Here is a 16365-nt window from a genome sequence, read left to right as displayed (position 1 = left end):
TTGTTACTTGTCTTAAGGAAGCTTTGTGAATCGCCATATGAACCCTTGGAAGAGTGTTCCATCAAGTGTCTTGCCTTCAAAAACTCTATTCCTAGTAGCTATTACTTCTGCTACAGAAGCTGGATAATTACAAGCACTGTCTTCCAAAGACCCTTATCAAATTTTTTTTTAAGGATTGTGTAGTTCTGAGACCTTTTTTTCAGACCTAAGGTGGCTGCTAATTCTAACATCAATCAGGAGATTATACTTATACAGAAAGGTTCAGGAAGAAGACAATCAACGTCCTCTTCTGGATGTAAGAAGAATCTTGAGAGTCCATGTGGATCTCACAAAAGACTTCAGAAAATATGTTCTTGCTGGGAAGAGTAAAGGTTTTAAATCCTCCAAACCATCTTTGTCATGGTGGATCTATAGATCATTTGGATGGAATTCATCAAGGATAGTCTCATTCCACTGTTTCAAATCATAGCTCACTCTGCTAGGAACTGGTCTACTTTATGGGCTGTCATGGAATTCATCAAGGATAGTCTCATTCCACTGTTTCAAATCATAGCTCACTCTGCTAGGACCGGTCTACTTTATGGGCTGTAATTGTAGAGTATCTGTGAATCTTATCTGCAGAGCAGTAATCCTAATACCTTTGTACAGCACTACAGGGTTTCCGCTCACACCTCACATATAGGCATAGAAGGTTGTCTACGCAGGGCACAGGAATATGTGTACTGGCCCGAAATGAATGATCAAATTTGGAAGTTCATAACTCAATGTGAAATCTTGTGGAGATGAGCAGCCGAGGGAAACACTGCAACCCCATGGTCAAAAGTTTGTACTGATCTGTTCACTTGGAATGACAAGAGTTTTATTACTATTCCAGTTTATGAGAAGTAGACTACCAGTCAAGACACCAGCTCAAAAACAGTAATCAAAAAGCTAAAAACTCACTTTTCAAGGCATGGCATTCCAGATTTTCTGATAATGCAGCTCAGTTCACATCAAAGGAATTCAGCCAATATAGTAAGGAGTGGGAATTTGAGCACAATACCTCCTCCCCAGGGTACCCAAAAAACAATGGCAAAGCTGCATCTGCTGTGAAAATGGCAAAACAAGCAGGTACATCTAATGTTACTAGATTAAAGGGCATGTAAAGGCAAAAAAATTAAATCCCATTTTTACTTTCTTTAATGAAAAAGAAACCTATCTCCAATATACTTTAGTTAAAAAATGTGTACCAGTTTTATAAGAATATTCTCCCTTCATTTACTGCTGTGGCTAGGAATTGTCAGACGATCCCTAACTGCTCTGCAGGGAAACAATCATACTTATGAACAGCAGGGGGAGCCCTGCCTTAAGTCCCAGACATGCAGAACTAAAGCTTTTCCTGTTTTGATAATTTATGACGATCCCTAAGCAGCCCAGACCACATTGAGCATGTGCACAGTCTTGATCTTGCAAAGATGTTTAACAAAGTTACAAGCTGATGACCCCGTGGCCAACTTTGAAAGCATAAATAATTAGTTTGATTAGGCTTGTGGTGCAGTAAGTTCATGTTTATATTTAGTATACAAAATACAGCATTTCCAGCTTTATTGTATTTTAGACTTTCCTTGTCCTTTAAGAAATACACCCACGCAATGCTTGGGGAGTAGTCCAGTTCAGAGACTAACAAGCAGAAGTACAAAGACTATCTTACCAATAACATAAAAATCTTCTGTACCCCAAATTTGCAGTTAACATCAAATCCAAATCAAATCACCAGGCAAAGTACTACAACAAATCTGCAAGAGATCTACCAACAAACAAAGAACCTAGCATATTACACTAACTACTCAGAACAGAGGAAGGAAATGTGTTGAGACGAAATCTTAGGCATATAAAGAAGACTGGAGAACCTGATGACTGGAAGCCACACAGACCATTGCTGCAGGATGAAAATGTGGGGATGAAATATGTGGGGAGCATGAAAATGGAGAGCCCACAACAGACAATGATTTGCATGTCTCAGAAGTGCCACATTCTTCCAAAGAAACGTGTGTCAAGAGCTGATGGAATGTGCAGAAAGCCAGCTCAACTCAAGAACTATGTATGACTGGCCACAATATACAATTTTAAGTTATGCACTATTTTTTTGTGTTCTTTAAAGAGAAAGTTTGTAGCAATATGTTACAACTGGCCACTAGAGGTCTCACTGTAAAAGACTTGTTAGTAGTTTGTGCAGCAGTTAATGGCTTTTGTTGGGATCAGCTCATAAAGTCTGTGCTACTAGATCCTAAGTGTGTTCCTCCCTTCTTAAACAGCACATGCCATTATTCTGTGGTTTTGCCATCCAAACAATGCACCTCTCTACATAAAAGTATCTAGAATTGCTTCCTAATGATTTCAGTGATAACTGGGGTCCAAGCATTATACTAACGTGGGAGCACCTGCCCACAAAACTGTTCAACCTTTTGTTGCAAAAGACCCCAGATGGCACCTTATACCAGTGGCCATAGACCAGAAGTTCCATCTTTTTTTGTTCAGGGACCAAGTTGAACCCTCTAACCCACCAGAGATGCCTTCTTTCTTTGTGGAATTATAAGGGGATGGGGGTGATATCAAGGGAGAGCCGAAACATCTACATACATTTTTACTTTCTGCTCTTTGTCATCTCATCCATTCTCATCTCCCCTTCTTAGATGCTTTCCCCTTTTATTCCTATTCCCTTTTTCTTTTAAAAACAGTCACCAGATTCTATTCAACAACCCTTTTATTTCTCTCTCACTTTTCACTAATGCTTTCTACTTTTCCCACACCATCTCTCCATTTTTTATCATTATGGACGATAACCAAATAAAGTGCTGTGTGCTATGCTGGCAGGCAATTAAATGGGGAATAATCCATGCTCTAATGCTTCCTACCCAGCAGTATTGAGCAGCACCGCAGTTGAGTTCCAGCCAATATGACAGGAGAAATAAAACTAAAAACAGAAGTGTTAGGATTGTGAAAATTAAGTTTTTGTTGTTCTGTTTAAGCCCTCCCTGGACAGAACAGCAGAGGGCGCCCCAGTTGCTTGCGTAAAGCAGAGCTTCTACAATCTGTTTCAAAGTGAACACACATTTAGGGGGTTATATACTAAAACCTAACTTCCATCCACAAATTTAGCTAATTTATAAATAATTCTTCTGTAAACATGTGGAGCAAAAGAACATTGCAACAAATTTGTGCATCAATTCAAATCCTCTGATTAATGTTCTGAAAACTCAACTTTACCGAAGTGTCGCCAGAAAAACTCCTATTTATTTTGTCTTATCGGACGAAAACCAGTGCGGATCACAATGTCAAGAAACATCTTCAGGGACATCTGCCATTGACTTTTACATGAACTCGACAGGTTTGAGATGGTGTATTTTTGGATTTTTAGCAGCTTTGGGGTATAATAATTATCTACAAAGTAGAGTTTTTCCCTTTAAAAACCCGACCAGAACAATTTATGGTTTAATATACAGGCTCCTTAATCTTGGTAGAGACAAAATATGTTTATTAAGTACTTCTAGGTTTTCCCAACCTATCCAGTTTTGGATCAGTGTGAAAGCACTATTTATGTTGCACTGTTCTTGCATACACATTACTTACCTCTCCTATTTACACTCTAGAATACGGTCATGCACACCACTTAGTCATCCGCCTACCAAGAGCCAATGCCATGCCAGTCTCCTAACTGTCACATACACACAGCCTTCTAAAGGACTCTGCTTCTTTCAGCCATGGCACAGCCTGGTGCAAAAAAAGCAAATCTGTATCAATGGGGGCAGCTTTATATTCATTTGATTTCAGGAAATATCTCTTATCAATTGTATTTCCTTCGTAGGCAACAGCAGGTGAGGATAAAAGCATTAACAAACCTAAGTGCGTATTTTCCTAAGTACCTGGTACAGTTATTAAAACTACATTTCCCATAAATACAGTGGAATACTACATTATACATTCATACATGGAGTCACTTTATATTTATATGTATGTACAGTATATAGGATTTGCTTTAAAAATGTACAGCTTTAAGAGATGCGCCCTGGAACAGGTAACAATAACATGGTCCAGCCATATTTCAATAGAAGATTATTCCTACTGCAGCCACAGAGGAACATCCAGTATTGCTATGCACAGTACTTGCCATTCCTGCCATCAATAAAAATATATATTGCAAGGTTCTAGCAGCATATGAAATAGTTTCCTTCATCCCTATGCAAATGGAGAACAGAATTGTGCATAAACATCTTCATATAAGTTAAGAACATTAAAATAAAAGGCACTTAACACAACCCTGCCACAAGCAAACATTTCATTGCGCTACACGAAACCCAACCCAACTTTCACTGCCTATTGGTTTCTACCGGCGGACAGGCCGGAAGCCCATTGCTCTGCAATGCATTCTGGACCACTCTGGCAAAAAAAGTTCTCTTTAGGATAAAATACAATAAATATATATTTTTTTGTAGTTCAGTGCTTCAATGATCCATTGTTGCCTTGAGCTATGAGGTTGGCTCCATGAGTACACGCAGCACTTATTTGGATTCCACGTCTCAAGTATAGATACTACGAGTAAGGTGTTCCTGTAGGGAGGGTCACAGATCCCACTCTGCATTATTCTTGCTTCAGTTTATCCTATATTTTGGTAACATAATTGTTAGGGAAGAGTCCCTGTTTGCCTCGTAGTTTTCCTGTCCACCAACCTGAGCCATCTACAAGTTAAGAGAATTGAAGGATTAGCATGACATGTCACATGTAAAACAGACAAACGCTCAGTTCAGCCTGTAACAATATTAACAACATCTAACTCCTATACTCACTATGGGCAATATAATAATAAAAAAGGCACACTGGGGGTCATTTTTAAAGTTTTCTCAAATTTGTTGCAATGCCCATGCTTTTTCCTGAAAGCTAAAAGATTGCACTGCTGTGATTACCTTTCAAGTAACCAATTAGTACAACACAAGGAAGAGGAATAATCTACACAATCAGGCTTTGTTTATACACAGAATTTCGAAACGCATCAGTTAATAGTGCTGCTCCAGAAGAATTCTGCAGTGAAATCCATTTCTCAAAAGAGCAAACAGATTTTTTTATATTTAATTTTGAAATCTGACATGGGCTAGACATATTGTCAGTTTTCCAGCTGCCCCCAGTAATGTGACTTGTGCTCTGATAAACTTCAGTCACTCTTTACTGCTGTACTGCAAGTTGGAGGCATATCACCCCCTCCCTTTCCCCCAGCAACAGAACAATGGGAAGGTAACCAAATAGCAGCTCCCTAACACAAGATAGGTTGTGTGGAGGGTGTGCTCTATTTTCTGTGTTTTCTCCCAGGCCCTTGCGGGTCTGGGAGATAAGCTTTCCCTTTTTTTGAAAATCATTTCCACTTGGACAGGAATGTGGGGCAGGTGGGGGCAGTTACAGGCACTGATTCTACTGCTGCTGTAGGGATACGAGTGTGGGGAAGGCAGAGGCTGCAAGAGAGAAATCAGGAGGAAGCTATGGAGGAAGAATATGGGATGAGACGGAATGTGGTTAAGATGAAGTGGGTTAAGGAAAGAGCAGATTGCCCCGGCAGGAGGCTTTGGGCTTTACCCCAGATATCTTTGCATTATTAAGTATCACTGATGCAGAGTTTGATGTAAGTTTTCAGTTGGCACAGGGTCTGGAGTAATTCTGGCGGAGGCACAGGAGTGGGAGGGCTCCCGAGTGATACCGGTCTCTAGGCCTGAGACCAAGAATGTCACTATCATTATGAAGAGTGAAATGGTGCACCCAGAGGACATTCTCATTTGGCTCAGGAGGCAGTGCACTGTCTTGTCATCCCTTACCAGGATTATTGATGAGGAAGGTTTCTAGGTGGGAGGCTAAAAGGTGCAGGTGAAATTACACTCAGAGCAGAAACATTTGCCCAACTCCTTTTACATAGGGAAAGACGGGGGTTTGTTATTACGTTGGCCAGCAACGGTTGTGCTTTAACTGTGGCTCCAAGTTCCATCTTGCAGGTAAATGTAATGTACAGAGGTGTGCCTTTTGTGGGGAGACTGGCCATGTGAGTAAGGCGTGTGAGTGACAAATCCAGTGCAATTTATTTCTGAAGGCAGGCCATGCCTATAAGAACTGCCCTGAGGCTTGGAAGAACATTAGAAAGTCTTGCCCCAATACAGAGGAGCTGATGAGCAGAGACCTTGGTGAGAGTGAGTCAGGACACGGCAGGCCCAAGCACTTCTACAGAAGGTTTTGTGTTACCCCCGGAGGGGCAGGAGAGGCCAAGAAGGTAGGTTTATATGCCCATTAGAGATAAAGGCAGAGGAGGAGAGGACTGGAAGGTGGTGGGTAAGGAGACAAGAGAAAAGAAAAAGGAGCCCAGTGGGAAACTGACAATTGAGAGTGACAACAGGTTCTCGGTGCTGGGGAAGGTTTCATTGGGGGAACTGATGGAGGAAGAATTGATGCTATAAGTTTTGTTTGATATTTTTCTGTAATGATTGATTCTGTATATAGTTTTAATTCCAATAAAATTCTCTAACACAAGATAAAAGCTGCCTGGTAGATCTAACAACAGCACAAATAATAAAATCCAAGTCCCACTGTGTCACATTCAGTTACATTGAGTAGAAGAAACAACAGCCTATCAGAAAGCAGTTCCATCCTAAAGTGCTGGTTCTTTCTGAAAGCACATGACCAGGCAAAATGACCTGAGATGGCTGCCTACACATCAATATTACAACTAAAAAAATACACTTGCTGGTTCAGGAATTAAATTTTGTATTGTAGAGTGAATTATTTGCAGTGTAAACAATGTCATTTAGAAATAAAAAATACATCATAAAATCATGACAGAATCCCTTTAACTCACAGCTAGGGTTGCCACCTGGCCATTATTTTCCCGGCCTGGCCGGTAAAAATGATGGTTGATCCCAATGTTATTAATAGGGAAAAAAGATAAATATATATGAAGGCCAGGCCGGTATTTTTTTTTCCAGAAAAGGTGGCAACCCTACTCACAGCTAAAGAAGTTCAGAATAATGCATTTATTAGAGCCACCAGACCCCATGCAATTAAATTAGCAGGGTCCTCCCAATTATTAACTAGTAACCCGAGACCCTGGGTGGTGGGTCCTGCCAACTAGAAATGAGGCCCAATGGGAAAAAATCCAGAACACACATCCTGATTATCCATGTCAAACCCCTACCTATGATTCACCCACACCCCATAACCTGACACCGTTTCATGATCCAAAATTCACACTGGATACACCCTGAACTCCTCTGATGGCAGCCCTGGTAATTGATAAGCCAATATTACTTAGATTTATAATGGCCTACACAGTGTGCAAAGTGCAAAAAAAGGCCCACAATCACGATTTATTTTTACACTTTCCACACTGTGTAGGGCATGTGAAGAATGGGTGCAGGCCTTTGTTCTCCTTTTCAGAGCACAAAGATATGTGGCGTGGCCCATGGAATGAGCACTGACTGTGGAGGGAGACATGTTGGTCCCCAACCAAGTTTAGGAGTGTCACAAGATGCAGTCTGAATTGAGGCCTTGTCCTTGCCACATGCAATAAGGCCGGATTTTTGATCTGGTGCTCAACGTGGAGACCAGCATTCCCAGGGGCACTAACGCTGTTTATGTGAACTCTGAGGGTGCACTTTCACTTGTGTCCTTAGGGTAGTAAATAGCCCCTAAGGAATTTACTCATGAGGAACATTATGGCCACTCTTTTCTATTTTGTGAAGCGTAAAAATGAAAAAAATTAATAAAGAATATAGTGATTTATTGTTTTACCTTCTTTGATAATTTCAATGATGTCATTGGCATTGAAGCTGAGCTCATCAGTATCCTGCGCATCATATGCATAAAGAGCCTTGCATTGTGGTACGTGGGGTTTGGGCTTTGGCTGTGGTTTAGGCCTTCCACCGCCTGGAGGGGGCCGGTTTGATGACTGCCTACGGGTGCTGCACAAATGGAAGAAAAACAATCAAAGCAGGCAGTAACCACTATAGTTTACTTCTTACATAGATGCCATTCATAGCTCTTTACAGGTAAAACCAGCATATCGCAAAGATTCCTCCAGAGTTTTACTGCCAGCAATTTTAGTTATTTCCAACGAAGACCCATTTTCGGGGATTTGTCGCTCGCAGCTGTGCATAAATAATCCTGGCCAACAAATCTCCCTGTCGGCCACTGCCCTAAATGAATATCATAAGACAACAAGGTTCACTTGGTCTTAAGCTTTTTAGGATCACTGGCAGGAAAAGACATTACCAACGTGCTAGTATCACTGAGCCCTCTAACCTGGCACATGTCTCTCTCAAAGATAATAGACTTCAAATCTGTTTTTAAACAGGGACCCATTTTGTTTAAAATGTTATTGCTCCACAACAGTCAGGAATTTGAACATATGGCCAAACATATTTAAATTTAAGTAAACCTCTGACCTCCCATCTTGTGACAAGTCTGCATTTCATTAGGTTGCTGGGGCTGTTGCTCACACAATTCCACCTAATCCTTTCCTCACACAGCAAAAACATGGAATCCAACCAGTGCCGATGGCTTCAAAGTCTCTGCTATGTCTACTGCATAGGGACTGGAGACGGGAAAGCAGTTTCCCAATTGTGCAACGTGTCATTTTCTGCCCAATTCCTTTGATATTTTCTTTATTTTTCCTAGAGTCTGACAATCAGCCTTTTTTTTTTTTTTTTTTTACGAACTGCGTGTATTTATTTTCTTTAACTGCTTCATGTCTGCAAATGCTGGTTTGGTGATGCAGTTTATGGGGGCCTGTGGTTTTACACTGCAGCGCTGCTGTAGCTAAATCAACATGGTCTTGGTCCTAACACACAGCCTTGGGTAAAAACAGCTGCTCAACAGAATGTTTCTTTTACTGCCTCGGAGAGCTCTCGTTTCCCCCTCCCCATCCTCACTACCTGCGTTTCATTTTCTTCTGCTGCAAGAGGATTTCAGCAACACTGGAAACATGTCCTTTAAATTTCATACTTATGTGAGGTTACTGCTTTTTCTGTTATTTAGATCAGTATATGTCACAGATAAGGCCTACGGCGGTCAATATGCTCAGCCAGAAAACTGCAGCAGTTAAAAGCCTGTAATCGCCTGCCATTGCTTCCCATAAGGATACATGGAAAATCCAATGACATGGTGGGGACAGCAGGATCACTGCTCAGAAAAAAACAAGTGTTGGGTCAAAACGCACCAATGAGTCCTGCCCTTAGAGATACAAGGTAATACGAATATCTGGTGTGTCTACTTTAGAAACACTACTATAGTTTATATAAATAAGCTGCTATGTAGCCAGGGGGCAGCCATTCAAAGCTGAAAAAGGAGAAGAGACACAGGATATGCAGCAGATAACAGATAAACTCTGTAGTATACAGTGGGATTCTTCAGTATGTATCTTTTATCTACTGTGTATCCTGTGCTTAAATGGCTGCCCCCATGGCTACACAGCACCTTGTTTATATAAACTATAGTTTTGTTTCTAAAGCACACACCAGTTTTACCAGTCCAGAGCAACAGTACATTATATTGTCATTTATTTTGTCACTTATTTGTTGGTGTTACTGTTCCTTTAAGTACCAAAGTACACTCTTATCTTTATTTCCACAGAGTGGCCATAATCTGATCATTTTAACATTAACGAATTGGGTTGATAATGACAAAAATAACCGCTCATTGTGTGATGGACTAAACTAAGCCAATCCGATTATTTGGCCCCTGGGCTATTGGTTGTGTCCTAATAGGTGATTTTGCAGCCCTTTGGGAGAGGTTTGATGCATTGTTTCATTTCCAAACCTGTCCGAATTGGCTGTGACGTCTGTCTTTGTAAGACTGGCTTCAGCCACCAACAGCATGGTAAGTGTTTGAGATGTATGTAAATTATTCCTTACCCAGCAACCCCTTGGTCAGGCACTCTAAGGAAGTCCAGGCTCTGTGGTTGCTGTGGATTTCTGCTCGAGGATCCAGTAACTTGCCGTGGTAAAGTTGGGTGGTCCACAGACGACATCCGAGAGTTGTTATATGGTCTGGCTGCTTTCGGTGGGTGATGCCCAAATGGAGGGTTCATTATTATCCCATTCTGATGACCTCCTTTATTTAACACAGGGAAAATAAGAGACTTTCCCTCAGTTTTCAAGAAAAAAAAGAAGCACAGCCGATTTTCAAAACTCAAATGCTGCTTATAGGATTACACTAGGAATAGTTTCATTTGTGTATATTTTGTATACATATATATTAAAATTTATATTTTTTAAACAACAATTCTTTAATATACATCTTTTTATTGTCTGCAAGTGGAGCGTGCAGCTTATATTTACATTTAGTGTGTAAGAGAAAACACACAAAGGCATGAGAATCCATTACCTGGTGGTGGTGGGGCAGCTCTGCTTGGATAAGACTTAGATTTGCTAGCGTTGCCTCTTCCATCTGTAATGTTCCGTCTGGTTGGGCCTGCAATGATGACACTCGGTTAAGATTGAGAAGGATTAATTTGGAAATAGAGATGTTGGTGATCTAGAACAAAATGTCTCTGCTTACGGGAGTTCTTTGGCAGGCCGGGTCCAATGCTGACCTGGAGCACCTTGCTACTGTGTTTCAACACTGCTGAATCTCCCTGTCCTTGAATAAACTGCACTTGGCGGGAGCCAGCCCCTCCGCTCCACGGGCCCCAGTTTTCCTTCTTTAACTTCATATCAAGACTGTTATATTAAAAGAAAATTGTTAATTTTAAAAGGATTTTTTTTTCATATGAAATGAAACCTCTAGTGAGGCTTTGGTGCTTTTACTATGATTACAAGCTAGGTATGAAATACAACACAACTGCAATGGAAAACAAATAGTTCTGCCAAAGTTACATGAAATATACAGCAGTTCCCTATTACATTTTTGATCACATTATATAAAGTTGTTATGTACTGTTATTAAAAGGCAGCCAAAGGAGCTGCCTAAAGGAATCAAACAAAAATGCTCTCTGATCAGCCATACACCGATATCTAGCCAACCAGCAGCGCTTTGCTTGAGTCAACTACCCAAATGGAGTACAAGATAGGAATGATATGATTGTTACTGTTAATTATTATTAAAAGTTGTCAACCAATGTCTGCTGTAGATATATCTGCCACCTTGGGATACACCCAATGAAGAGAAACAAAGCACTTTTTGTTTATAGATTCTATGCAATAATAAATACTGCCCCATCGAAGTTGTATTCACTGCTTCCAGACTCCTCTATTGGACTGGCCTACCAGAGTGTCATATGATCTCTCAAAGGGCTCAGGCCCCTATTGGGCACCAATAGGATGGTTCTTTGTTGGGGCCCTTGGAGATCTGATCCCAAACTGCCTGACACCTGCAAACTGAGGCCAGCTAGGAAGGCAAGTGCATGAGAAATAAAACTACTCTTCTAAACAAGTGTATTTGCAACTTGTATCTATGTTTCTTCCTAGCTTCACCAAGACAAAGGGAGAAATTACCAAACAGGAGTATAGTTTAATTGTAACCCACAAAATCTAATAAGAATTTAGTTTTTTGAGTTACAATAGGCTACACACACAAAAATGTACTTACATATTGTTAAATTTTAGAGGTAGTTTTCTTTGAGTCTTTTCCTCAAAGTGCTTAGATAAAAGGCTTACAAATTCTGTCTTGAAGAGTGATTCCAGCAGGCTGTCATATTCTTGCTCATGTAGTATAAGGAAATCATCTTGCAGAGTGCTGTAAAGAAATGACCCAGTGTAGATCACTAGTCTGATACACACAATACATTGCACCTCTAAAATGTCACAATACTAAACCATAGGAGTAGCTGAAACTATAAGTGAAGCTGAACTGCTTGCAGCCCACCACAGATAAAGCCCATTGTTCTTTATGGAGCAAGGTACAAGGAGATTTAAGTTAAGCCATATAGAAATTATGCCGGCATTATTAAGTTGAAGTGGTGATTTGTCTGGAGTAGCGGAGGAGTAGTAACAGCATAGTTGCTCCTAGTGATGGAGGTCTGTACCAGATGGAGTAAGTGGTACTTTGTACCATCAAATACATCAGTCCAGTATCAGCATTCCATTACTGCTGCACCCAAAATGCAATTAAAAGCTCCTACGCACCAGTGAAATACCAACATGTGAAATACAGACAAACAGCTGCACTCCATAGGAAAAAGTGCCCGAGTTGCTTAAACTGCAGCGTGATTATAGGGCCAAGCAAGCTGCCATCATCACTGAGAGCATTTACTTTACCCACACTAAACCCCCTTATTAATGTTACATAACGTCATGCCAATAAGGACGATGTATTGCTTTGAAGCATATTGACTGCCTTCTGGCTTCCAGGATCTGAACGGTGGATAAACAAATCCCGGTGTGCACCAGGGAAGCTCTGCATTAAAATAGCGGGGACATAATATTTATAGGGTTATTAGAAGATGAATAGAATAAGTCAAAATGCTGGATCTCATCCAAGACAAAAAACTGGAAAGTCATAAGAGAGAGGTGGATAATGAAATATTCCTTTATAGGCAGATTTGTGCATCAAATATAGTCACGGATGATGTAATGCAGCTCATGCTAAAAAGTTTTTGGAGAGCAGTGTTATACCTATTAAAGTGGAACTGAGAATAATGAAACAGCTAAAAGACCTTTCCCTTTGTAGCACAGATTTGCCATTCTCTTTAATGAGCCACAATACAAGGCAGATTTCATTCACACCCATACACTTGAGAGAGAGAGAAATGGTATGGGGGCACTTTAAGTAAAGGCTGAATATGGAATCCCCAACAAGTACAAAGCAGGAGCAGATGTCACTAGTCTATGCCAGAAGGGTGAGAAAATATGAGATGGTTTCATAGATTCTTTTGCTCCTATGCAGACTTTTCCTTGGATCTTTACACTGACTTACTCATGACGACAGGGCTACAATGTTTTACAGATGTTCCCGGCTGCACATCAGGTTTCCAAAGGCATCAGAGCAAAAGTGCAGCTTTAAAGCTACACAAAATGACCATATGGTTGTCTCTTTTTTACCTTTACTTCTGCATATTATTTTTACAAGATCTGTCTCCAGAATATCACATGCCCATCTGTGCTCAACTGGAATTTGGGTAAACAAAGAAACTGAAATGCTCTGAATGTGATGTTTATCATGGTTGAAGGGATCAAACACCTTTCCATAGCTTTTATTCGCTTTTATGTTGAGAATGTTCTCTGCCAATTGGAATTGTAATAAAATCTGTTCGTTTTTCTGCAGACCTTGTGGACTTTAACACACTGTGTTGGAGAGTTATAGTACAGCACACACAGTTAGTCATGCTCATGTGTCATTGTGATAACAGTGTCTGTTCTAAATGTACATATTCAATTTCTCTCTTGCAGTCTCCCTCTTGTAGACTTAGGGTCAGGGCACATGCTCAGATTTGGCGGAGATTAGTCGCCCAGCGACAAATCTCCCGTTCTTTGGGGAGACTAATCTCCCCGAACTGCCTCCCACCGGCTAGAATGTAAATCGCCAGCAGGATGGCACTCAGAGTGCTACATTTACCAAAGTCGCCTGAACTTTTCTCGTGAGGCACAACCACAGAAGGAGTTGGCTTTTAATAGTTTGTTTGTACAGGGGCAAAATATAATGGCCAAGATGGCAGGTCTCCTATTATATAGTATCACAATCTCTCCCCTCCTAAATCCTGCAGATCTATCTATCTATCTATCCATCTATATATATATTACACATCACAGGGACAGCCCACGCAGAGCCCACATTCACAAACCACATCCACAGCAAAGCGTTTATCCTTTGCCCTTTTCCAGGACGGACATCTGAATGAGTCACCACTAGGAGGTGATTATTTTTGGTCATACATGGGATTCAATCAATTTTTTAAGATGTTCTTTAAAACCTGGGAAAGAGGCAACCGTATTTAACATTGTATTAGATCAATAACAGATAAATGGAAATGTAATGCCCAATTACTTAGGGGCAGATTTACTAAGCTCAAGTGAATAGTTCGAATCATAAAAATATTCGAATTTCGAAGTAATTTTTTGGGTACTTCGACCATCAAATTAGTCACATTTGATCGAATCGAATGATTAGAATGATTCAAAGTAAAAATTGTTCGACCATTTGATAATCCAAGTACTGTCTCTTTACAAAAAACTTTGACTTCATACTTTGCCAAATTAAAGCTACCGAAGTCCAATATTTCTAAGTTTTTTTTGGTCGAATAAAAATCCTTTGATCGATAGCTTAAAATCGTTCGATTCGAATGATTTCATCATTTTTATTTGATCGTTCGATCAAAGCTTTTGCGATAAAATCCTTTTTACTTCGAGGGTTGAATTCAAGGGTTTTTTAACCCTCGAAATTTGACCCTTGATAAATCTGCCCCATAGTGAGAGGCAACAATGAAAACTGCTGGCCTCATTTACAGGACAAAATGCAAAAAAAAATGTGCAGAGCCTAGTGCAGGAGTTAAAGGGATTCTGTCATGATTTGTATTATGTCGTTTTTATTTCTGAATTACACTGCAAATTATTCACTCTACAATATAAAATTTCATTTTATATTGGCAGCCATCTCAGGTCATATTTTTTTAAATTCTATATTTTATTTGTTTGCATTCAATAAGAACAAAATATGTTCACATTTCAAGTTTACGTATACTCCAGCAACACATGTAATACAATATAGCGTGGTCCATTTTACAATCATGACACATATTTTCTTTACTGAATACAGGTCAATTTAAGATACATTGCGTATGTTTGTTAACTCTTTTTTTTTTTTTTTTAACCAAACATATGAAACAGACAAATAGACAGTACTGGGCAGAAAGCATTATTCTTGTCCTCAGATGTTCTCTATGAATGAAGATGATGTTCATCATGCACTTTAGTGTATGGGGGGAAGTGAGTAGTAATTGGGACTTAAATCTATATTTCAATTTCAACGTCAAATTTAAAAATCATATTTGAGCGTCATAGTTGAACGTCGTATTTGAACGTCAGGGGTCAACAGTAAACCTATGTATGTATGCCATCAGGGATCTCAGGTCATTTTGCCTGGTCATGTGCTTTCAGAAAGAGCCAGCACTTTAGGACTCAATGTAACTGAATGTGTTGCAGTGGGACCTGTATTTACTATTAAGTGTTCTTATATCTACCAGGGAGTTGTTATCTTGTGTTAGGGAGCTGCTGTCTGGTTACCTTCTAGTGATGTGCGGGTCGAGAATTTCTCTCAAAACCGATCTTGGCCTGGGCACGCTGCTGCCCTCTATTTATAGACCCGCGCCCAACCCGCACCGCAGTGACATCACAAAAGGTTGATGTGGTGGACGGAAGCCAGAGCTGCTGGGTCGAACATTTTGTGCAGGAGTTGGTCCCACGGGTATCGAGCTGGTCAGCACATCACAATTTCATTCACTATTCAATTCCCATTGTTCTGTTAGGCTGCTGGTGGTGGGGGGGGGGGGGAAGAAGGGGGGCGCAATATCACTCCAACTTACAATACAGCAGTAAAGAGTGACTGAAGTTTATCAGAGCACAAGTCACATGACAGGGGACAGCTGGGAAACTGACAATATGTCTAGCCCCATGTCAGATTTCAAAATTGAATATAAAAAAAAATCTGTTTGCTCTTTTGAGAAATCAATTTCAGTGCAGAAGTCTGCTGGAGTAGCACTATTAACTGATGCGTTTTGAAAAAATGTTTTTGTCCCATGACAGTATCCCTTTAAGTACATGACTCCCCTGCATGGCATCTCTGTGTTCTGCACCATACGCAGAGTACATCCCACTGTAAGGTACAAGTACATTTTGCACCCCCAATTGCATGATCCCTTGCCCTCTACCTTCGGTAAACAAAAAACCTTGAAGGTTTAAATACCGTATGTTTTCCCATGAAATTCAGTACTTTACTTTGCTTGCCTGGATAGCCCAGGGTAGGCTTAACAAACACTCCATATGTAAATGTTAAGGTTAGTACTGTAACCAAAGGTGACAAAGCGCATGTAACCCTATGCACATATACATACAAAGAATATCAATGCACCTACTAAGTAGTCACTTACCTTAAAGAGATTGAAAGGATCCGTTCTACATCTATCTTTTTCTTTAAAACCTCTTTCACCAGCCCCTTCTCTGGACCTTGTTTCATCTTTTCCCGCCCAATCAGGTACACAGACTTTGGGGTTAAAATAAGATCCCGTTTCACACCCTGAAAAACAAGCAAAGCAATGTCTGTGTATCATAACACAGTATAGTAATATAGAGAAACAGGGAATTCCTTTCAAATACAAGTTCCACTGTAAGAAGTAGTGGATAAAAAACGTCAGTTGTCGATTTTCCAAAC

At 40.3% G+C, this 16365-nt stretch overlaps 1 protein-coding gene across 1 annotated transcript in view; it reads right to left on the bottom strand.

Moving 5' to 3' along the window:
• Positions 1 to 3497: 3497 nt before the first annotated feature.
• myo1e.1.L (myosin IE, gene 1 L homeolog) overlaps positions 3498 to 16365 on the bottom strand; it is a 104519-nt gene continuing 91651 nt past the window's right edge. Inside the window, exons 22-28 of the mRNA XM_018253019.2 lie at positions 16085 to 16230; positions 11593 to 11739; positions 10564 to 10724; positions 10390 to 10476; positions 9918 to 10116; positions 7798 to 7967; positions 3498 to 4715 (exon numbers count right to left, since the gene is read on the bottom strand). Coding sequence (XP_018108508.1) covers positions 4639 to 4715; positions 7798 to 7967; positions 9918 to 10116; positions 10390 to 10476; positions 10564 to 10724; positions 11593 to 11739; positions 16085 to 16230 — 987 coding nt within the window. The 3' untranslated portion in view covers positions 3498 to 4638. The remainder of the gene's footprint in view (positions 4716 to 7797; positions 7968 to 9917; positions 10117 to 10389; positions 10477 to 10563; positions 10725 to 11592; positions 11740 to 16084; positions 16231 to 16365) is intronic.

This window comes from Xenopus laevis, chromosome 3L (genome assembly GCF_017654675.1).
Source record: "Xenopus laevis strain J_2021 chromosome 3L, Xenopus_laevis_v10.1, whole genome shotgun sequence".
NCBI lineage: Eukaryota > Metazoa > Chordata > Amphibia > Anura > Pipidae > Xenopus > Xenopus laevis.
The sequence above is the reverse complement of the archived record's forward strand: the minus strand, read 5'-3'. Positions and strand labels throughout refer to the sequence as shown.